General features: G+C 35.6%; 1 protein-coding gene across 2 annotated transcripts in view; it reads right to left on the reverse strand.

The window, feature by feature from the left end:
- MCTP1 (multiple C2 and transmembrane domain containing 1) overlaps positions 1-24429 on the reverse strand; it is a 649898-nt gene that overhangs the window by 204336 nt on the left and 421133 nt on the right. For both annotated transcript variants that reach the window (XM_004375032.2, XM_023730121.1), the window contains exons 7-10: positions 22630-22689; positions 17759-17836; positions 12708-12878; positions 9081-9211 (exon numbers count right to left, since the gene is read on the reverse strand). In XM_004375032.2, the coding sequence (XP_004375089.1) occupies positions 9081-9211; positions 12708-12878; positions 17759-17836; positions 22630-22689 (440 nt within the window). The remainder of the gene's footprint in view (positions 1-9080; positions 9212-12707; positions 12879-17758; positions 17837-22629; positions 22690-24429) is intronic.

Here is a 24429-nt window from a genome sequence, read left to right on the forward strand (position 1 = left end):
CAACACCTGGAATACCGCTGGAGCTCAGTAAGTGCTAAAGTACGTATGGACAAGGAAACAGAGGCTCAGATAGGCCAATAAACTTACCCGCAGTGACAACGCTTTTCAGCGGCAGAGCTGGGACTGAGCACACAATGTGCTCGTTCTGCCACATCTATATCATCTCCCTACAAAGTAGTTTTATTTCTTTCCAACACTCATTTCATTCATTCATTAACTATTTATATTAAGTGCCTTTTGTGTCAGGCTCTCTGTTAAATTTTGGGGATACAGCCCCTTTCAAACCTTTTGGTTTATCAGAATCTTCATTTCCAGAACTACCGCAGACTCTGTGTTTCTCTGAATAAATTTATTTGGCTTCAGAGTCCATAGCTGGGGGGTCAGAACACCAATGTTTTAATGAAGTTTAATTATTTATTAGTATTGTGATATTAAGCAAGTCATTTAAACTCTTTGTGCCTCAGCTTTTCTCATTTATCAGGTGGAAATTTAAAAAAATGCCTTCTCTACTGCACAGAGTTTTAAGAACATAGAAATAATAGATGAAAAAGTACTTTAAAATACTGAAAATGCTACGTAAATATAATATCTGGTTTTACTACCGTATATGCCTTAGTTTGATGTTTGAAATTTTTTAAAATTTCTGTCTGTACTAAACTTACAATAAATAAATAAGTAGGACTGCCAAAATGGGCTCAAAAATGCAAACTGAGAGCTACGAATGGGGAAACTGAGGCTCAGAGAAATTAAGTGATGAACATGAACCACATTTCCTAACTTCCAAATCAGAGCTTGTAATTCTTGGCACTTGAAAAAAAAACAAAAACGATATACATTTGAGGTATTTAACCACATGAAAAGAATGTGTGACAAGTGTATTTAGTGACATTTTCCCCTAAGTGTTCAATGAGTAAACTCTCGGAGTCTTTATCACTTTTTATCTCCCATGTCTCTCCTTCTACCATCATCATGAGCCAGTGACCAACAACACTTCTTTCCAGATGAAACAGCCTTGTGATCTGCACCCTGGGTGTACATGTATGAGTGCATACCTTCCTACTAAGGTTCAGGAAGTAAATGTTAGAACTATTCGGATTCACTTTTTAATTTAAAAAATAAGAATGAAATCAAGCCTCATCAATATTTAATATATGCATTAACACAAGTAGCTCACGTGTCAGCTATGTCATATATGGCCTGAGGAGTATTGTGAGGAAGAGTAGGGGCTGCATAAAGTAGAGGGGTTGACGGTGGCACCCTTCCTTGCTGACTTGCTTTCACTGAATTGCAGTTCATATATGCACTGGTAAGTGGATTTATGGATTATATTATCTAGCTTTAACTAAACTAATCCTCACAAAATGGACAATTGACTTCAAAGATCCCAGTAGAGAAACTGTGGGTTGAACACAGTGCTAATTGAGTAAGCACAAGAGAGCAACACTGATGAACAAGAATATGGCAGAGATGACAATTCTACTCCAGTCGAGCTCTATGTCACCCACATGGTGATTTCCAAATCCCTGAGGGTGTAATCAGACCTAGCAAGAATACAGCCCAAACAATCCAAAATTATCAGAAATATCTGAGATAGAAATTTACTTCTATTCCCTTTAACAATGAACTTTGAAGTGTATGCTGTGTCTTGAGGTATTAGCTAACAATACTAGGAAGCCATCATGCTTACCAAGACACTTAAAAGTTAAACCTTTAGAACAGAAATACAAGCCTCCATAGATTTTCTTTAGGGGTGAAGGCAATCTTTAAAAACATATATTCTACACAATTTTTAGTAAATTTAATGCATTTTTGAACCTTTTTGAGATGGCTTAATATATGAGAATTACTGTATATGAATATAATTAATAAATAATATATTATAAAATATTATATTATAATTAATAGAATACACAACTCCTTGGTATGTTTGGATTTTTCAGAATTCAGTATGTAACCACTAAAGTATTTGTCAAGTTTTAAGATTATGCAGAGGTTTTTACACCATCTCTGATATTACATATTGCTTATCGCTGTCATTACTTTTTGTTGTCAGAAGTTGTCACTATTCAACTATCTTTGGGGTAATTGCTTTATCACAACATACTTCTGTAAACTTGTACAATTCTCCATGCATAAACTCAGTGGTAAACTATTTAATATATACACAGTAGTGCATGGAAACTATCTTTGGAAACTTTCCCCACTGTATAAAAAATATTGCAATGAGTATAAATTTTCTGAGAAAATCTTCAGAAAAAAAATATAATGCATGAAAGAAAAAGTACTGAAATCTTAACATACTGGGTTGAGTTTATGAAGAATCAATGACACTTGCCATTCGTCACTTAATTATTGTCTATCTCACTAATAAAATATTCCACTCAACTCTTAGTAAGAAAAATGGTGAGATCTAATGATTTCATTCAAAAAAGCCCACTTCATTTGGAATTTTCTGGCTAGCTGTCTTTGTGCTGTCAAAGGAATAATCCAGCCAGATTAATCCTGTGCTTATTTATGTGGAAGTAAAAGAATCATGGTAGTACTGGTGTTGCAAATAAGAAACATTGCAAATCAGTATGTACAGTGTCAAATGTTCAAATGCATTCACCTTCAGCCTTTAAAAAAACAGTTTGGTTAAGATCTAAAGTCAAAGGGCTGTTTTCCTCCTTTGCCACACTGCACCTGAATATGAATATACACCTGTGCAACTACACAGCCCACATTCTCTATCCCTCGGCATTAAATACAGAGTAATAGATTTATCTTTTATGGTGGCAGAATTTCCAAGCATTTGTTCTTCACCCAGAACTTGCCAATTTAGCATAAGTTTTTCTTATAGTAGATCATTAATAAAAACATTGTAGAAATACAGCTCTGTGTTCAAGCTTACACTTGCAGCACTTTGTTGCCATGGGCAGGACCATTGCCTAGCCCCTGATAACAATGCACAAATAAAAGTCAGTAGCAGTTCACCAATCTAAAATATATGTACCCCAAATCAATGTCACTTTAAAGAAAAACAAGAAATTTTCACACTAATAAATAACTTTATAAATCTTGCTATATTGGATTGCAAATAACTCCAACTAAATAAAATTGCATGACATGGGATTTAGTTATTCTGTATGTTCATAAAAACAACTTGTTCTCTGACAGCACTCATTCTTGCAATTTACTGCAGCTGTCAGCAGCCAATTTGTTCAGATTACTGCTCTGCATAAAAGCGTAACAATCATGAGGATTTATTAGCTGATTATCGTAAAGGTGGCAGTCCGTCTTGCCTGCTAAAATGCAGGTGATCAGAAAGTTAAATAATTACACAAAGATTAACATTATTTCACCTTCACTTGAAATTTGTAGTTCAGCAACAGGTAAAATTTGTTGATCAAGCTTGCAATATGGTGTATATCACCTGAGTCACTTTAAGTGACTACTTGACATTTTATTGATCACTTAATGGTTTCAGAAGAACATGCTGACTACAAGATCGTGGTAGAATGAGCATGGACTCTGGAGTCAGGAGACCTAGTCTGGGCCTCAGATCAGGCCCTCCAGTTGCATACTAGTTGAGCAACCTTTTAACCTCCTTAGGCCTCACTTTTCCCATTTTGCAAAATTAGTATAAAATGAGTTATATTTGTTACCCCCTAAAGTAGAACTATTATATGCAATAGTGCCTGTACCAGGTTGAATAGCATCCTCCAAAATTCATGTCTTTACCAGAACTCAAAATGTGACCTTATTTGGAAATAGGGTTGTTGCAGATGTAGTTAGTTAAGATGTAGTCATATGGGAACAGGGCCCTTAATCCAATAAGACTGGTGTCCTTATAAGAAGAGACACAAACAGAGGGAAGATGGCCATGTGGAAATGGAGGCAGAGACTGGAGTTATGCATCTATAAGCCAAGGAATGCTAAGGAGTGACAGGCACCACCAGAAGCCAGGAAGAGGCAAGAAAGGATTCTATCGACTCTCAGAAGAAGCATGGCCCTGTTGACACCTTAATTTTTTGACTTCAAGGCTCCAGAACTGTGAGAGAATAAATTCTGCTGTTTGGAGCCACCCAGTTTGTGGCACTTGGTTATGGTAGCTGTAGGAAACTAATACAGTGCCCTGTAAGTTGTAAAGTATTATTACTGTTCCTTTCATTCATTGTGTAATCTATCCTTGCATAAAATTTAAAAATCAGATGGCATTAACTCCCCAGGTATCATAATGATGAAAAGGTTATGGTATGAGTATCTTGATAAATGTATAGGCTACTTTTCCCCCCCAAATACAACAATTTAGTTATTTTTAAAATATGAAGATTACTCAGTTGATTTTACCCTTAAACTCATTAATTCTCCCCTTTTGCATTATACCCAAACATCTTTCCATATTTGTACTGAAACTTTATACCTTCCACTAAGTCATGCTGTCACGTTGTTCTAATTACCTTTTCAGTAATGCCTGGTATCAGATTCTATATTTATTTAGAGAAGAAAGAGTTATAATTTCCAGTATTAAATCAAGCTTCAGGTATTTAAATTCAAATTCAGCAAATATTTATTGAGCACCTGTTATGTGCCAGAGACCTTTCTAGGCACTGAGGATGCAACAGTGAATAAAACACTCAAAAATCCCTGCCCTCATGGTGCTTCCGTTCTAGTGACGGGAAACAGATGATAAAATAGTGAAATGCATATCATGTCAAATGCTGATAACTTTTATGGAGAAAAATACAGTAGAAATTAAGGAAAAGAACTTCAATTTTAAATAGAGTTGGTGTGGATGCCTCCCTGAAGTGACATTTATGTACTGATGTAAAGAAGGTGAAGAGGCAAGGCAGGTGGATACCTGAAGACATAGGCAAAGGGCTGAAGTGGGAGGGTGTCTGGCATGTTCAAGGAACAGTAAAGAGGTCAGCGTGGCTGGAGCAAAGTAGAGTGGAGTAAGGGGAAGAATAGTAGAAGTTGAGGGGAAAGGGTAACAGGGTCAAATCATGAGGAGCTTTATAGGCCAGTATAAAGACTTTGGTTTTACCCAGATTAAGATGGGAAATAACTGAAGGATTCTGAACAGAGGAGTTAAATTCTTTTATTTACGTTTTAAAAATATTACTCTTGCTGCTATACAGGGAACAGAGTGTTGGGGGTAGCTGGAGGGTGGAAGGAAGAAGGTTAGTTAGGAGGCTATTGAGATTATCCATGAGAAAGCTGATGGGGGTTTGGGCCAGAATAATAATGATGCAGATGGTGAGAGATAGTGAATTCTGAACATGTGCTGAGGGAAATATTAGCAGGTTGCTGATGGATTTTGATGAGAGTGAGAGAAAGAAAGAAATCAAAGAGGACTCCAAGATTTTTGTCCTTAACAATAAACAAGGGAGAAGCCAGAAGGTAGAGCAAATTTTGGGGGAGCGGGGATCAGAAGTTTGGCTTTGGATGTGCTGAATCTGAGATGCCTATTAGACATTCAAGTGGAGCTATCAAGTAGGCAGTTATAAAAACCTAGAGTTCAAAGAAGAGTTTTGGCGTGGAGCTTTACATCTGTAGTTGTCAACCAATATTTAAAGCACAAGAGTTTGTGAAGTCACCAAGGGAGAGAATGAACAAACATGTCCCAGGAGTGAGCCCTGAGGCTCTCCAGAATTAAAATGTGAGGAGAGATGAGGAGAAATGTACAAAGGAGATCGAGAAGGAGAACGTAATAAAGTAAGAGGAAAACAAGGTGAGTGCGATGTTCTGGAAGCCAAATGAAAAAATGTCTCAAGGGTAAGGAGATGATGAGCCAAATCCTGCATGCTGAATTTTGGGTATTGGATTTAACAAGCTGATGATCATAGGTGACTTTGACGGGAGCAGTTTTGGTGTATTGTTGGGGGCAAAACCTGACTGCATGAGTTCAAGCGAGAATGTTGTTGTTAGTTGCCATAGAGCCGATGCCAATTCATGGCTACCCCATGTGTACAGAGTAGAACTGCTCCATGAGGTTTTCAAGGCTGTGACCTTTCAGAAGCAGATTACCAGGCCTATCTTCTGCAGCGCCTCTGGGTGGGTTCTAACTGCCAACCCTTTGGCTAGTAGTTGAATGCTTAACGGTTTGTGCCAACCAAGGACTCCTTAAGTGTGTATAAGAGTGGGAATATTCAGTGTTAAAACAGTTTTGTTTTGACACTCCAACTCCAGATTTACAACTGATTCTTTCACCATAGCCAGTCTTGTTTTTATTATGAAAAAAACTCTACTACTGATTTTGCATTTATAAAACATATTTTCAAAAATCATTATATGTGATCAATACTGGAAAATAAAGTAGACCATAACAAAACTACTGTATAGCACAATGAACTAGTCTATATAGATACTCTAATCCATACAGGTGTTTTCAAATCTGGAACTGGTTTAGACCACAACCGTTGCCGTTAAGTCGATTCCGACTCATAACGACCCTATAGGACAGAGCAGAACTGCCCCACAGGATTTCCAAGGAGTGTCTAATCCATACAAGTGTTTTCAAATCTGGAACTGGTTTGGACAGTATCCTTAAAAAGGTTGTTACCCAAAGGTGGGTCGGTATTACCCTCCATGATAACATTTAAATTCACTCACCAGCCAACAGCCACGTTTTCAGAATAGTGTCTAATTTTTAAGTCAATACAGATGGGAATGCTGCAAAGATAGCTTGCAAAAGAAGGCAAAGACCACAATGACAATTTTACTCCTTTTACTTTGCCGTTGGAACTTAAATTTAATTGGAAGGTAAATAATTTGGTTCTAAACTAGTCTAGGAATTAAGAAATTCTATTATAATCCATTATCTCCACTGTTGCCATGCAATCTTTAAATAAACACAAGCAACTTTATTTGCCTGCCACTGAAGTATAATAATGTATTGTTTTTCAGTGCAGAATGTGTTTAAAGTACAACTTAATAAGCATAAAGTTTGGTATCTGGAGTTTCTGGTGCTTTCTGGGCATCAAATTAGACTTGAAATTATGGTTCACCGTATCATTTCCTTTTTCTGCAACAGGCATCTTTTTTAAATTAGCAGAGTGTACAACAAGATTCTGTTGTCCGTTGTTGATTATCTCAAAATTCAACAATAACTTCCTTCATTGTATAAACCTGTTCAAACTGGTATTCAAAAACTGTCCTAGCTGTCATCTGGTCTACACCTGTGTTATTGTTTCTGAACTCTGAAACTTTTTGGCTCAAAGTGCTTTCATAGGCAATTATACCTATGAAAATGGATTTCTCCTCTTTTCAAAAACCTCATAAGACTTTCTTAGCTCCTCCAGGTATCTAGAGAAATCTCCAATGTCCTTCTACCCAGTCATCTGTCATTGTTCTCTCAGAATTGGCTAAAATACGTGCAAACCCTAGAAACAAAGCAAGGTGAGAGAAATAGGCCCATATCTATGCCAACCATTTCTGTATACTATATTCACAGTCTTAAAGAATTCATACTATTAACAAGTGAAGAAAGAGAAAGGTGGTACTAAATGGGCTAAGAAATTTTTTATAATTTCCAAAAACAGAGAAAAAAATACGTTATTATGAAACAAAAATCAATAGAAAATGGGAGCCTAATTTGATACAGTATGTGAACATAAGAAGGACTTAATGTAAGACAGACCCAGAAGTCCAAGGAGCCAGTAGATGATTTTATTAATAGAGGAAAAAATTGAATATAAGGTAATGAAGTCGAGGTAGCAAGTTACAGATGATCATCAACCTGATTATCTTGTGGTCACCAATACAGCTAATGTTTCCCTAAACTACAAAAAACATAGCTCATAACTTTGAGGAAATTTTAGTAACTCTTAAAATTAATCCTTTAAGTAATAGCTAGATAGCACCTACTTGAAAGAGTTCATAATCTATGTAGCGAGTCAGACTTAAACATATAATTAAATAAAATGTATTAAGTGTACTAACAGATGTATATCTATACTTATCCTAGTGGTATCCCCATTAAGAAAACAAGATATTTAAGAAATCTCTGAAAATAGTGTTTTACTGAAGGGAAAAAGTACAATGAAAGCCTATCTTTTAAAAAGGATTTAAATGTAACATAGTATCAGATTACAATGATGGGTTTTCAATTTCATTTTATAAGTAAAATATTAGAGGTTAACTGAGGCTAATCTTTGATCTCTCGCTTTATATTTCTACGAAGAAAACCATTGCTTAAAACATATATATATCAGAATCATTTTAAAAAATGAAGAGATAAATATGTTGGGTTGGATTCCTGTTTTCACTTTTCTAAAGTATAAAATTTTTTAGATGTTTATGTTTAAAGACTTGAAAATCATAGAAACTACAATGAATAAAGAATTTTTTAAACTAATAGATTCTTCCATACACCAATGCTTTATTTCAATATTGTCTGATTTCAGTGGGTTTGATACAAAAACACATATATCACTATCAAAAAATATAAAAATAGTCTTTAAAATAAGAAAACCATTCATATGATTCAAGTGGTTATTCAAAATAACCTTGGCTTTGAGGCGATGTCATGCAAGCTTCAAAACACCCTTTTCTTCACTGCACTTATCAGATTAACATGGATCTGCCTCGCTTACCATGCTTCCTTCACTAAAACTTGGGAACTCTTTACAGATTTGTGAACTCCTAAGAGCTTATAAAGATTCTCTACTTTGTAGGGAGTTGTAGGAAATAATGCATTTTATGGTCACAATATGCTTTATGAAAATAAATATTATCTCAGATCACTTTACAGACTATGAATATGGTCTTTGTTCCTTTAAGTATTTTATATCGGATGAGATTCCTGTTTTTCAACTCCCAGAACTTCTACACACAGTATTTCTGACATCTGGAGAAAATTTCTGGATGGATATCCAAGTCAGAGAGCCTCTGTCCATCAACTGGTCAAAACTGCCACCTACTGGTCAGTCTTCAAATCTACTTTTCAGTTCATCCAAGTATCATTGCCTTACCAATGGTAAGATCTCTTCCTTCAAAACACTAAAGATCGATTACACTAACCAGACTTAACACAAAACTTCTTTTAACAAAATCTACCTACCCTCTCTAAGGTCAACAAAAGCAAAAACTGCACAAACCTTCCAATAAAATCATCCCTTTTCCCAGCGTCTTTGTCCCATGCAGTGATATCAATGATTCCTCCTCTTTCTTCATAGAGATGGAAATCAAACTGTTCCCTCCACTGAGGATTCAAAGTTTTTGGCATAATCTGGAAAAATAAAAAATTAATCAATATTAGTCTTTAAAAAATTTAACTTAAGACACAAAATCAAACTTCAGGTACTACCTACAGAAACATGTAAGTGTGCTATTAGAGCAAAAGATCCAGACATTATGGAAATGAGTTTCTAGCATCTTTACCTCGTATCATCTGAAAGGATCCTAAATGATGTGCCCTGAAAATTAAAAGGCACCTCCTGATCATCCTGAATAGCAGATGAGAGACATTAATTACATAGAAAAGGGGAACAGTCTATAAATGAAATAGCTCACCCAGATACCATCATTTCTTTTACATAATCATGGTTAATGCATGAAAACATACATGTCATAGCCATTCATCTCATAACAGAGGAAGCTGAGAGTTCTTAGAGTTTTTCTTACTCCCCTTACACATCGGAATTCTGAGCTGAATATGTGCAAACCAGACAATGAAGTTCTGTGAGAGCATGAGGAAAAAGTAAGAAACTTTGAGGTGGCCAGGTAAACTTTTCCTCAGAGGGAGCACTGATGTATCACCCCCTTTTATATGTGGAGAAACTGAGACCTGGAGTTTAAGTATATACACACTAACTCAAGACTTTGACTGCAGCTTCAGAATTTTCTCCAAGACCATGCTCAAAAGTTTGTGAATTAATAAATATATTTATTATATTATTATTAAATATAAATATATATATATAATCTCCATATTACATATGCAAGAATGTAACATGGAGATTATATAATATACACCCAACCCACTGCTGCTGAGTCAATTCCAACTCATAGTGACCACACAGGGTTTCCAAGGCTGTCAATCTCTATGGAAGCAGATGCCACATCTGTGTCTCGCAGAGCCACTGGTGGTTTTGAACTGCCAATCTTCAGTTAGCAGTCAATCTTTTTAACGACTGTGCCACCAGGGCTCCTTTATATATCTCTCTGTGTGTATATATGTATATATTATATGTATAGATACAATTTTGCAACTTCAAGTATCAAGATATCTGATTGAATCAGTGAACGGAGCAATCTATATTGATATGTTTTAAAATTCCATCCACCGTTGGGTTAAGCAAAATTCATGTTTGTTTCCCTGGTCTTTCTTTTTAGCAGGGGGGCATACAGTGTCCTTTTCTCTTTTTAATGTATGACAGACAGATCTTCAGATGTAAAGAGTTCGAAAGCAATGAAGTATGGTATGTGAAAAGGTAATGCAAATGAATCACAATTTTTAAAGTTCATAATCTGAAATTAATCAGCAATAGATCATGGAAGGAAAGAGCAAAGAGAGACACATGTCCATAGCTGGGTTTTATATTTCATATCTAAAGAGCAGAACTATAAAAATAAGTAATGTTTTAAGCCTACTAGAACATGGAAATGGTGTTAATTGGTAAAGGAAAAGATAGAAGTGGCCATAGGTACCTATTTTTGGAATCAATAGCTTGGTCACAATACATTATTAAGCCCCATGGCAGAAAAAATACAGATGGCACTGGATGAATGCTATGATAATTCAAATGCCTCATAATGAGGCTCAGATGATCTACTATGGCCTTTTGGAGAGTAGTCCTTCTTACCTATTTGGCCTTATACAACCTAACTTTTCAGTTTTCTTTTTCAGGGTTGTCTTCCCTATATGTAGGAGTGGATTATCCAGTAGACAAGGTAAGCACGGTGTTTACTTTGCTTACCAGATCATCTGTAGTGAACAATTTAACATTTTTTCACCACATCGAAGATTCTGCCTCTAGTTATGGCTGAAATCTTTCTCTCTCCCAATCCCACAGCACCTTCCTACAGAATCAAAGCCTCTTTTTAAATTTACAATCCCTGACGGGACAGATTACCCAGTAAGCAAAGTAATTACAGGCTTAATTGTGCTTTCTTACTAATATATAGTGAACAATTTCACATGGGTTTCACCGCAGACGTTTTCACAGATGTGGTGAAACCCATGTGAAATTGTTCACTACAGATTAGTAAATAATCACAAGTAAGCCAGTGCTTACCTTGCTTACTGGGTGATCGGACCCTGCCTACAAGATTTCCTTCAGGTCAGAAATCATGCTTTCCCTTTTCATGTGGGCACTCAATAAGGTAACCAATCAGCATGCTAGCAGTACTCACTGGTTGCTAATGAATCAGCACTGTTACATTTCTAACTACCTTAAGGACTGATGAAAGCTTCCTGGGCCAGAAGGAACTTAGGCAGGCATTTATCAAAAACCCAGAAAAAGGATGACACCAAGTTGAAAGAATTTCATCAGAGTGGAATGTGATCTTTAATACAAGATGAATGTAATCAGTTGTCTCAAACTATCTATGAATTTCAACTTTAAAAACTGACCATTAAAGAGGTCATATCTGGATACAACACAGATAAGACACGTGCCCAAAAGATAACTGACTACTATGACTTTTACTTATTATTATTACTTGTGTCAATAATAAAATAATAATAATATTAATATATTATTACTACTAATATAATTATTACTACACAATATATTGATTATTTTCCTTTTGCTGCTAACATTTATTGAGTACTTATTATAGACAGGTAAGGCAGTATTCTAAACCCTTTACATACATTACATATATTCATTTAATCTTCTGAATAACTTTATTTGGTAGATATCATTTTAATTTTCATTTTTACAGATGGGAAAATTGAGACAGAGAGAGGCTAAGTAACTTGCCTCAAACAGCTAGTGACAGTAGAAATCTGGCTTTATTATTTACTATTATTATTGTGTCTTATGTGAAGGTTTATAGCTCAAGTTAATTTCTCATTCAAAAATTTCCACACATATTGTTTTGTGACATTGGTTGCAGTCCCCACAATGTGACAGCATACTCCCCTTTTCTGTATCCATTGGTCCAGTTTCCTGTCCCTTCCTGCCTTCTTGTCCTGCTTCTAGACAGGAGCTGCCCATTTGGTCTCGTATACTTGATTGAACTAAGAAGCACATTCTGCACGTGTGTTATTTTTGTTTGTTTCTAAATAAATAAAAAATCTTGCAGTCTGCATTGGTGCACATTAGTTTGAATAAAATGGCTCAGAGAGATGTACAAAGACTTCTGGTCTGTAAAATAATGCTCTTGGCAATACTGATGCTAGTAGTAGTAGCAGTAGTAATAACAATAGCCAATACTTGTGAGCACTTTATACTCCGGGCATTGACCTATGTTCTTCCCACAATTTTTTTTTTTTTAATTTTCATAGCCATGCTAAGAGCTAGGTACTACTATCATTCCTGTTTTATATATGAAGAAACTGAGACATAGAGAAGTTAAGTAAGCAGTTTACCCATGGTCACATAACTCATAAAGTAAGAAATGCAGTACAATTGTTGGTCATGTTATCTGATACTGATATTCAAAAGAAGCTCTATAAAGTATTTTTTTAAGATCTAGTGTTTTCATCTCTCAAAGCACAGGTATTAAGAACTACCGCCTTCCAAATACTGACAGGAACACAACAGAGATATGGTTACCTTGCTCTTGTATTTCTGATGTCCAAGCCGGAACTTCACGTAGGGGTCACTCAACCCGTTTGAATCCATTGCCTTGAGGTCTCGTCCCTCAATCAAGGTGATACTGACTATTCCTCTCCAAAGATGTGATTTTCTGTGTAGGTCTGACAGATGTAAACTTTGGGTCTGAAACTTTTGGCAAAGGAGAACTGAATTAGCATATCATATTTTAAACCAAAATATCTCATTTGGTATTACCCTTGTTGCAACAATTTAAAAAAATGGCAGTTACCATTTTTCAAAAGAAAAAAAATTCATGAAATTATTAGTCATTGGTCATAAATTAATACTATTAATTATACTATTAATACTATTAATTTATTATTAGTAAATTATTATATTATCATCTTAGGATAAATTTAAGGTTATTGTATAAAAGAGGTGAGTGGGCTCAAAATACAGTCTAACTTTTCTACTCTTAAAATAACAAGATGTAGATACTTACGAATATCAGAAAATATTCGCATGTGTCAAAATATGCATAAAATAAACACAAATATCAAAGGTCTCATCCACACTGTGATATTTAATTTGTAATTACTAATGCCTTTGAAGATCTATTTTTTCATGTTATAAATGGATTTTACAGTTGGTTTTTCAGCTGCAAGATTAATTACAAATTCTTTTCAGATAATTTAAAAACTTTTTTCTTGCCACATTAGGAAACACATAATTGAATTTCAGCTCACTGAAGAACTGCTTAAGGTACAATAAACCAGATAACAAAATCGATATACCTACCCAAGATGTCTTGCCTGAAACTTTCATCACGAATATTTAATATTATTTTTGAAATTACATATGTGATTTATATTGGCAGATATGTCTGCACTTATTTCTAATTCCAGTTATTTGAATATTTTCTTCCATGATTTTTAATGATGTTAAATTCTAAATCACAATACTCAAGCCAGTGTACAAAAACAGATTTTTAAAAAATTAATGAGTCAATACTAAAAATGGCCATATAATCTCTTCGAGGAAAATAACATATAGAGCAAGCCAGAGAAAGTAGCTAAAATGTTAAAACCCCTTCAATCTGGGATTCAGCATTAAACAGTGTTACAAAATTTGCTGTTCCTTTCAAAGCATGCTTTTCTTCACTTGCAGTCATTTCATGAAGAAATTCGGCAGTCCTCTCAACTTCAAAATATGGATTAGCCTTATTTTTGCTTAGTCTCACCTATGTTAACATTATAAAGTTATAGCCTACTTTGTTCAACCCTCCCGTCCAGTTTGACGTTCTACCTTTTTTTTTTAATACCATAGTAATGCCATTGCCGTTTTTATCTGGCATCATCAAGTCATGCATTTCAAAGTGCTTTTATTAGGAAAATTATAACCACATTCTTCAAAAGATAATACTTTTAAGATTTTGAAAATTTTAATGGAAATCTTTCCAGATCACACTGCATATTTCCCTGCCTTGTTGAACTGCAAATCTTCAGCATTGCTTGGTGGCCCTGCCTTATTAACATCAACACACGACTATCTCTCTCATCTCTGTGATCTCAAGGGCAGTGTTCAGCTGTGTTCTGAAGTGCATTGGGGGTTTCATGAAGCACCTCCAAGGTCCACAGGGGCCCTAGGACCCCATTTCAGCTGGACTCCCTCTGCTCCCATCTGTTTTCCACATTGGATTTTGTTTAAACCAAGGGTTTCCTCATATTAAAATATTAGTTTGGAATTCATTGCACCAAGTGGTCTTTACGTTGTTTTTTTTTATGCCACTTATTATTATATAATAATTCTATGCTACTTATTATCCCATGCTACTTATTATATATGCAGCAATAGATTTTGGTGTGCAACTTATACATTTATTTATTTGACCACTTGTGTTGCTGAGACCACCTATAACAGCAGACTCTAGGGAATCAGGTTCCAAACTTTGGGTTTGAAAGTTTTGTTAAGAAATATGAGTGGCAGAGAAAGAAAGAACAACAACAATAAAAATTATGGCAAGTAAGAAGAAATTACCTTCTTAGTGAAGATGAAGGAGTTAAAAGCTGCCCATTTATATAGAGCTTTAGAATTCAAAAATGTGTATATGTACATTTACTAAACCTTATGAGGCAGGAAAGCAAGGCCTATTGTCCCCATTTTACTGATGAGGAATTTGAGATTCAGACAGGTTGAGCTAATAAATGGTGGATGTGTGACTAGAATCCAACATTTCTAATCTTTAATCCTGAGCTTCTCCCAATACACATCTTCAGGGCAGAGACTCCCTCACAAGTTTAAAGACAATCACGACTTAAGCAAAATGTTGTCAAAGGGTGTTTTCCAGTTAAGTGAGTTGTTTATATTTGAATGATACTCAAGTCTAGTTTTCCCCACATAGCTAGTACATGAAACCACCTTCTAGTTTTTTATTATGTGACCACATATGTTTATACTTATAATATTTAAGCTTGTGGAATAATATACCTAATGTCATATTCTGTGTACTTTCTAGGAGCAGAAATCACACACTGCCATTTAGTCAAAAAATGTTGTTGTCATGTGCCGTGGAGTTGATTCTGACTCATAGTGACCCTGTAGGACAGAGTATAACTGTCCCATAGGCTATCCTAGGCTGTAATCTTTACGGGAGCAGATAGCCAGGTCTTTTCTCCCACGGAGCTGCTGGTGGGTTGAACCACCGACCTTTCAGTTAGCAGCTGAGCTCTTAACTTTTATGCCACCAGGGCTCCTTAGTCAAACAATAGTTGGGTACAATCCAGGTTACACAGTCTTCAATTAGCAATGCTAAGTTAGGTTCTTTAACAGTACCATGTCTGAAAGCCTTGCTTGCTTGCTCCTCCTCCTCCTTTTTGCATGAGAACCAGAACTTGACTTACAGGCTAGGGAAGAGAAAGAACGCTCTCCGTGGGATCCCTTATGCTTTCACAGAAATAAAAGGAACTGAATGGAGGTTTTACCTACTGCCATTAGTTGTTACAACATGCACTTATATAACCTGGAAGAATATTTCCAAAGTGACCTGGGAAACTAGAAGGGGATGAGAAGGGAGACAATTTCTTCACAAAAAACAGAGCTAATGAATGTTGAAGTCAAGGTGACCTGCCTAAAAGGCTAAAAGAAAAAAAGAGAGAGGAGGCGTTCCAAAGACTTAACTAACTAGATACCATTATGAAAGAGTTGGGTTTCCTTCTTCAATAATTTTTGTTAAGAATGACAATTTTCTTAAGAAGTACTCCATAGTTCAGCTGGGAATTTGATTAAGTAACTGCATAGTCATAATACAGATAAATATTTAGTCTAAATGTGAGGAATTAGAAACTAAACGTGAAATAAAATTATAAGGTAAAGGTAGAAGATATAAACTTTGGCCACCAATAGTAGAAAAGACATGTGCTTAATACAAATATCCACTTGCATCTTTCTAGCAATTGCTGGCTGTGTGATGTGGCTGCTCCCTCTCTGGACTTTGCTTTTCTTATCCACGGTTTTTCAGGGTCCACTCCAGGGACAACTGTATTGAGTACTCTTCTGTGTGTGTTTGTGTAAGGAAGATCTATGTAGAGAAAAGTACATTCTATAAACAATGGCATTTTAATCTAAGATAGACATTTATTACTTTTAACTATTTTATAAATCAAAGTTCCAGGGAACTCATTGAAGGGGTGGTGACGAGGGGAATCCCACAGGTTAAAAAAAAAACTTTGTAAACCGCTAGTTTTGATGATCTCCAAGGCATTTTTCACTGACATTTTCTGAGTCACATGTTGCTCTGTTTAAAAATTTCCTTCTTTTGTATAACAAGTTTCTCCAAGTGTGGTCCACAACCAACGGCATCAGTGTCACCCAGGAACTTGTTAGAAATTCAGATTCTTCAGCCTCATCCCAGATGGATAGAATCAGAAACTCTGGAGGTGGGGCCCTGCACTCTGGTTTAACAAGCTCTCCAGGTGATTCTGATGCATGTTTAAGTGTGAGAATCCCTGCTTTAAAGGTTGTATGGCGCATGCACACAGGCCTTCTCCTATGTTCTAATAGGTACTATTAATTAATATAATTGTAAGTATTCTCCACTCTATGGCATAAATATTATTTATGTTATTTAAGTCCTACATGTGCTTCTTAATTTATTGATCAGGAAGGTGGATTGGTCAGGATATTTGGAACATTTGAAGAGAGAAGTAGGAGCCTATTAAAAATACTATGAAATGTTTACTTAATTTATTAAGTCATTCCTCTATTAATTTTTTATAAATATTAGAATACATCTAATAATAGATATTTCTTAAAGTATGAATCGTCAGTCAACCAAAAATTACTTACTGATCACCTAAAAGGCAAGATGTATTAAACAAGTCCACGACATCCCATAAGAAAATTAGCTTATTACTGCTGGTGTTTTTACCTAAGGTAATGTTTTCAACCAGGTCCTTGTTGAAAGAGAACTCTATTTGAAGGGGGAAATAAAAAAAAAACAATGGTGGCGGGGTTGGGGGGGGAATAGAAAGGAAAACAAACCCAGCTTCAAAATAAAGAAACAAGCCCGCCAAAGAAGAAATCATCTTCAAACTTTGAAGGCAGTAGTCCTCAAATTTTAGCGGGCCGTTTATTGAAAGTGCAGGGCCTGACCCTCCTGGATGTGATTCTGTTCTATAGAGTGGAGAAGAATCTGCACTTATAGTAAGTGTCCCACGTGACTCTTAAGCACACCAAAGTTTGAGATCCACTTTCTTAAGGAATATTCATCCTGATTCAGGTTTAATAAAGAACAACAAATCCCAGGTAAAAATATAAATTTCAAAGTCTGGGGCAATTAGTCAATAACACTCACTTTTAGTAAGATTTTAGAACTGGTGAGCCAGCATGATAGGAGAACATTAGTTTAGTTATACTGTTCCTTGAAAAAGAATTCAAGATTTTAATTCCTTTTCTCACGTATAAAATAGGTTAGGATAGGAAATAGATTTTCAGCACAGTTAAGTCAGCCCTCAGAGGTCACAGCTCACGCAAGCTCAGAAAAAACAAACAAACTGAGTGGTTCAACTTACTTGTGCATTTTGGCAATAAGGACTCTGAAGCTCTGCTCTGCAGAAGCCCGGGACAGGAAGAGCAGGCCTGCCGCGCGTCTGGATGGAAGTGAATGGTCAGAGCTGTACGGGAAAGCTGTGTGCCACTATCAACCCCTCATTTCAATTAGCATTCGAATTACTCTTCAAAATACTTATTTGGGAAAAAAAAAAGTATTTGCTTCTAAGTCACTGTCAGAAAATGTCCTCAGTACAATGAAGATAAATGCAATGCACTATACCTACAGCTGCCAGCCACTGCGTTCTTTAGTAGTCTGATGCTGCAGTGGTCAAGAAAATAAAGCCCAGAGGTTATACAGTGATGGATCATGTGTAAGTGGTTTCAGGCTTTTGTTGATACATGTAGCAGAGAAAAGAAACACAGCAAGAGAAATCACGGAAAGAATCATTTTTCCCAAGTCTCCTGCTTCAAAATTCTTTGAAGACCGTTTCTAATGTCAAAAATATGAGAGGCTCCAGAAGAATAAATATTTCATGGACAAACAATAACAGTGATCATCATGTTAACCTTACATTACACATGTTAATCTTTTGTACCCATTAAAGAGCTATTGCTATAGTAACAGAAATTTTGCCCCACATAACACTTCCCTTTGCTGCCTTTGCTCACAAGAAAGCAACCCAAAGGACTTATTACTCTTAAGGCCTAAAGCAGCAAGAGGTGGGTTAAGAAAGCTATAGATGAGCAAGAGACACTAAAGACCGATTGTCATGGTGGAGCTGAAAGTTTCTATCAGGAGACTTTTAGAGCAGATAATGTTATTATGATGAGATGAGAATATTCGGTGCTAATAACAACAGGGAATAGTAAATTAGTCCAGTCTGAAAGACAGATTGATCACACAGAAAGAAATACACATTTTTTGGGGGGCAATTATTATGTGCTGGAGTTTTCATGCATGTGTTTTTTACAACAAACATCTCATTTGTAAGTAAAGAAACTAAGGCACAGAGAGGATAAATCCCTACTCAAAGCCAAATGGCTAGAGGTTTGCAAGGCTGAGATTGGAATCTGGCGTTACTGACACAACTTCCCTACCATACCGAATCCACGATTAATCCACCCTATCTCATCTTTTGGATAGAGCCTAAGAAACTCATGATACAAAAAAAAAAAAAGGGGATTTAATTGGTACAGGATTTACGGAAATGTTTTGTGTTATGCTTAGATGAAATATATCCTTGGGTACAGATTGTTGAGAAAGGCTAATCAAAGGCATAGAGGAAATAAAACGCAGGTGGTAATAACTCTAGGTAATAACCCTGTTAGGTTCATATAAAGCATATGAGACTTAACCGTACTCCATAATAAAGTATAGTCTAAATTCCATTAATGAATTGGGAAGCTGTAGAATCTGGCATATAAATTGAGAACACCTCTATATTTCAATTCTAGTTAATGAAGTTTATTAATTACATTCCTTGAAAAACTGGATCACTGTCTCATATTATTGTAGATAGATCCTCATTAAAAAACAAACCAAAATAAAAAATCTATTTAGCCTTAACACAGGGCAAAGAACCACTCAGCCATGCCAATCCTCTTCCTGGTGCGGACAAATAATCCTTCTTTTTTGTTACCCTGGGTTTTATTACCTGTGCACAACCTAATCCTTCCAAATGAGACCCAGGCACTGTGAAACTGGAGTGAAAGACACTGCTGTGTGTTTACAATAAGCCATGTGTGGAGTCAGCCCTTTCGTCTGTTTTCAGCACTGGGTGCGTGTGCCTTTATTTAATCAAATGATCCACGAGACGCTACAAAGAAGAGATAATGACAGCCTAGAAGGACTGTTTTGTGCTGCAAAGCCTGGAGCGTGGAGCAATTATGAGCTCAATCCCAGGCATAGGCAGGCTCTATCTTTTCCTTTTCCTACTGAGTTTATTCCAGTGAATTGCCCACGATGATGAAGTCCAACAAGTAGATTTGTTCTGTAGTCCATCCATCCTCTCAAAGCGGGATTGCCTTCACGGAAAACCCTCCCAGTGCTTTGTCCAGCCTCGTTTGAAGTGTCTCATCTAATAATAAAGATTCGATCCCTTTTTTCTTAGAAGATGATTCACTGGCACTATAATCCTTAGAGAAATTCCCCTGATTTTTTTAATCCTTAAACTTTCTTTCCCTATTTCTATTGCTTCTTGATGCAATTTATGGTGCCAAGAAAGTATTTATGTGCACTTTAGATTTTGAACTACCTCTCCAACCTTAACTGTGGCCAAGCAACAATTGTTAAGCTTTTATTATCTTTGCTCAAAATATACACTAATTAAAGCAAAAACAAAAAAAACCCCACAAACTCATTGCCATCGAGTCAATTTTGACTCACAGTGACCCTATAGGACAGAGTAGAACTGCCCCATAGGGTTTCCAAGGAGTGTCTGATAGATTTGAACTGCCGACCTTTTGGTTAGCAGCTGTTGCTGTTAACCACTATGCCACCAAGGTTTCCTATACACTAGTAGAAAATCATTACATATATGTTATAATTTTATGGTAAAGGAATGATGAGGCCTGCGTTTGAGTTGTAGAGTCCTCTTTTTTGGACTTTTAATTAAAAGTTACAAACACTGTTTTCTGAGAGGCTTGCCTATCTACCACATAGAGATAATACCTGAACTTTTCAATGGGTGTATGTCATATATAGTTGAGCTGTGCAGAATATAGCTGCAACGCAGGATCATAAGCAAGGAGTCCTGGTGGTATAGTGGCTAAGAGCTTGGCTGCTAACCAAAAGGTCAGCAGTTCAAATCCACCAGGCGCTCCTTGGAAACCCTACCAGGCAGTTCTACCCTGTCCTATAGGTCGCTATGATTCAAGGGTACCTAACAACAACTCTTTTTAGTCTACAATGCCTTCCTTCAACCATGCTTTTGCTTGGCCCCACCATAAGGGGGTGCTCTGACATAACTGAGTTGTTCTGTATTATTCTCTGTACCCTCTGCCCTTTGTATTATGATCCTTTTTTCCATTTTTTACATGAGGTATCTTGGCATAGCCTAGTCTTCTCCACTTTAAAAATAGTGAAATTTCTCTTTAATTACTACAATGTTCTTGTAAGATGGTTTATTCCACTAACTCCCAGTCATCAGAATCTGGATGTCCATTCAATAGAGATAACTGGGAAGAAAGTTACATATGCTAAATATTTGAAAGAACTGCATAAAGTTACGACCTTTCAACCAGAAGTTAAAATTCTTTAATGAAATGTTTATTTAATCAGGGTAATCCAATTTGATTGCACATAATTTTTATTGCTTTCATGAGAAATATGGTAACTGCATATGCATTGCTTTATGTTTTGTACCCTAAAACATGGTGTTTTGCTGCATTCTAAGTGTTATGCCTTTGGAAAACTAGAATATCCCTGTATCACTTCATTCTTTTCTTTTAATTACTTTGCCCTCAAGAAAATTAAGATATAGCAAGTAGAACCGTCACTCTGGTTGAGCATGTTCTCACCAGGATTCATTTTTACTCAGTAACTTCGTGGCTATCTCCTGGACACATATATTGATCCTTATAAAATTAATTTGATCAAATTTTCTTCCAAATCACATCCTGTTCAGCTCACAAAGCATAAGATTTTATCTGAGTTATTTAAGTTTTCTGCATGTCTGAAAATTTCATATACATCTCCTCTGAAAGTTCATCAGAATACCAGTATTTAAAGAACAACGGTGTCAGTTATCCGAGTGACCTGTGAATGTGAATATAAAAGATCATGCTCTCCAAAGTAGGCTTGGTCACTGACTTTCTGGTTTTGTAAAATAGGCCATTAAACACAGCAACCTCATGGCCCTCAAACACATCCATTAATGGATGGCTTAAGGAGATGCTAAGGAAAGGATCACAAAACACAAGAGGAATTTAAAAGGATGCCAGTCAACACAAACTAAGGGGGCAGTTTTGTTTACAAATGGCTTCCCTATTCCTCATCAATCCAAAGAGAAACCCCACTGCTTTAAGTCGTTACCCAAACATTTATTTCTATGACATTCAGAAAGTGAAAAAAAATACTGTTTCTGATCACCCCACCTGGGTACTCCAGGGGAATGACAACACTTCTCTGGGCCTTAGTTTCCTAAATGGTAAATTAAATGACCTCTAAAGGTGTGTCTTTGTGACTCAGTTTGTTTGTCACTTACCATACACCCAGAAAAAGACATTTGACCACTGTACCTTGGATACCTAAAAGTTATCTTTTTAAATTGCACATTTGTTATTAAAAAATCAGACAGCTCAAGAGATTGAGAAAGATTAATAAAGAGCATTTGAGGATGAATATAATCTCACAGAAAACACTGTTAAGTGGAAGACTCATTTGGTAGTAGTCAAGTGGAAAGAAGAATGTTGAAAGATGAGCCATTTGAAAGCGTAGCCCTTAAAAAAGCATTAATTATGGAGTTAGTTCTGGTGGAAAGTCTTCCTTCTCAACGAAGTCTGCACATTCACTGCTCATAGAACAAACTCATCACAGAACACACCTGGGTTCCACTCTCTTGGCAAAGGAGTAAACAATATGAATTCATTGTGAGTCATAAGAAAACAGAGAAAAGGGTTTTGGAGAAAGCTATTTAAGAATTTGGGATAAAGCTGGTTCCACAAAGAACTCACTTCAAAGCAATATGTTAACTATATGAAGTTCTTAATCATAAATGAAGAAATAACAGTCAGTCACCTAGATATCTTAGAATAAAAGTTAATAAAGAAGGTGAATGAATATATCTGAGAATCTATTTTTAAAAGTGAATTTCTTAACTCCCATTTAACTTTCAAATTCCCATCTGGAACCAAAACTTAAGAAAGTTAATACAAAGGATTTAGACATTACCCTCCAAAAGAAAGACTTCACAGAGAAACAAGATCCAACCACTTCATTTTCTGAGAGTTCCTAAAAACAAAAAAATATTTAGCTAAATTCTGAGATTTTTTGAAAATAATTAGCCAAACAAAATTAAAACAAACAAATACATAAACAAACAAACAAATAAATATATATATATAAAAGATCCTTTGGATGTTTCTAAACTATATGTTTTCTTCCTTTGAATACATTAATTAAAGTTTTTGTCTTATTCATATCTGACATGAGTGGTATTAAAATTTAGAGAGAACTATTTATGTAATTTTTAAAAACAAATTTTACTTACCTCTATATTCTTAATTGTTCATTAACATATCTCAAGTTTAACATTTTATTAAAGAAGGTAGAACTGTTTAAACATATTTTAAGGTTTTGAATAAACCAGATAATATCTCCTCCTTTTAATAAAACAGTTTGATACCATAGAAAGTTGGAGCATTTTTAAAGAATGCTAGCAGAAAGTTTAGGTATAAACATGCACCTAGTCAAACTGGGTTTAATTTTTACTAAAAATGTTCTAGTTTTACGTTAATATAATGTGATACAATATAATACAATATGATATATAATATACTTTATTAACGTGAGCTCCTTCCCCAAAGATAATTTTTAAAAGCAACAGATACTGAGAAACATGGCTATTGGGCTGAAAACAAAGCAACAGATTGAAGGTTGAATATTTTATTACTTAATCCTTGGAACTTTATACAGTGAAGCCAATTCAACTTTGGAAAATCAAAAACATAGTTACCCACTTTTAAAAAGAATATTTAAATTATATACTTCCTTTAATGTTTTGTATTCTGTCTGTGGGTGTCAGTTCTGGGAAACTGACAAGAGTTATCTGAAAGTATCAACCTTGACATTGTGATCAAGAGGAAGCGGTTTTACAACTGTCAGGTAGTATGACTAATGTTAGAAGTTGTCAGGAAGTCTTTAGTTTAAGAAGACATTGTTTCGCCATCACTACAGAGTTGTAACTCATTTATATTTATACTTATGGTTTTGAGCTGCCACATTTTACGCTTTGTCACATCAGTTCTAAAAAATCCTTAAAAAGTACACTTACATTTGAACATTGGGGCACAAAGCTTAGACAGAATGGCTGCAGCCATTTTTTGATGCTATACTAATTTCTAACTCAAAGAACCTCATTTTAGCTTTTAGAAAAGATGCATGTTTTCCTTTTCTATGGTCAATTTTATCTTCAATTCTTTACTAATGAAGCAAATGTAGAAAATTTTAAACTATCATATTTTTAAAATTATTGCTTAAAATCTTACACAAATAATTTCTAAGAGTCAATAATAAAGGTTATATAACAAACGGGATTTTATCTTAATGTAAAATGTGTTAAGGCAATTTTAATGGATGTGAAAATCTTGACTTTAGACTCAAGATAGTTATAGTAAATAAGACAACTATTTAGTATTTAAAAATATTATTAACTCATTTAAAGTTTTAGGAGATTTTTAGGTTGTCTAAGGTAACTGAGAGGAGCCCTGGTGGCCCAGTGGTTAAGTACTCAGCTCCTAACCGAAAGGTTGGCAGTTTCAACGCACTAGCCGCTCAGCAGAAGAAAGACATGGCAGTTTGCCCCGTAAAGATTATGAATTTGATAATTAACCAGATTTAAAGGGCTTTGGAAACCCTACGGGGGAGTTCTACCCTGTCCTACAGGGTCGCTATGAGTTGGAATCAACTGGATGGCAGTGGGTTTGGTTTTTGTTTTTGTTTTCAGGTAACTAATATTGAAATAGCACTATC

The sequence above is a fragment of the Trichechus manatus genome, unplaced genomic scaffold, assembly GCF_000243295.1.
Source record: "Trichechus manatus latirostris isolate Lorelei unplaced genomic scaffold, TriManLat1.0 scaffold00032, whole genome shotgun sequence".
Classification (NCBI taxonomy): Eukaryota; Metazoa; Chordata; class Mammalia; order Sirenia; family Trichechidae; genus Trichechus; species Trichechus manatus.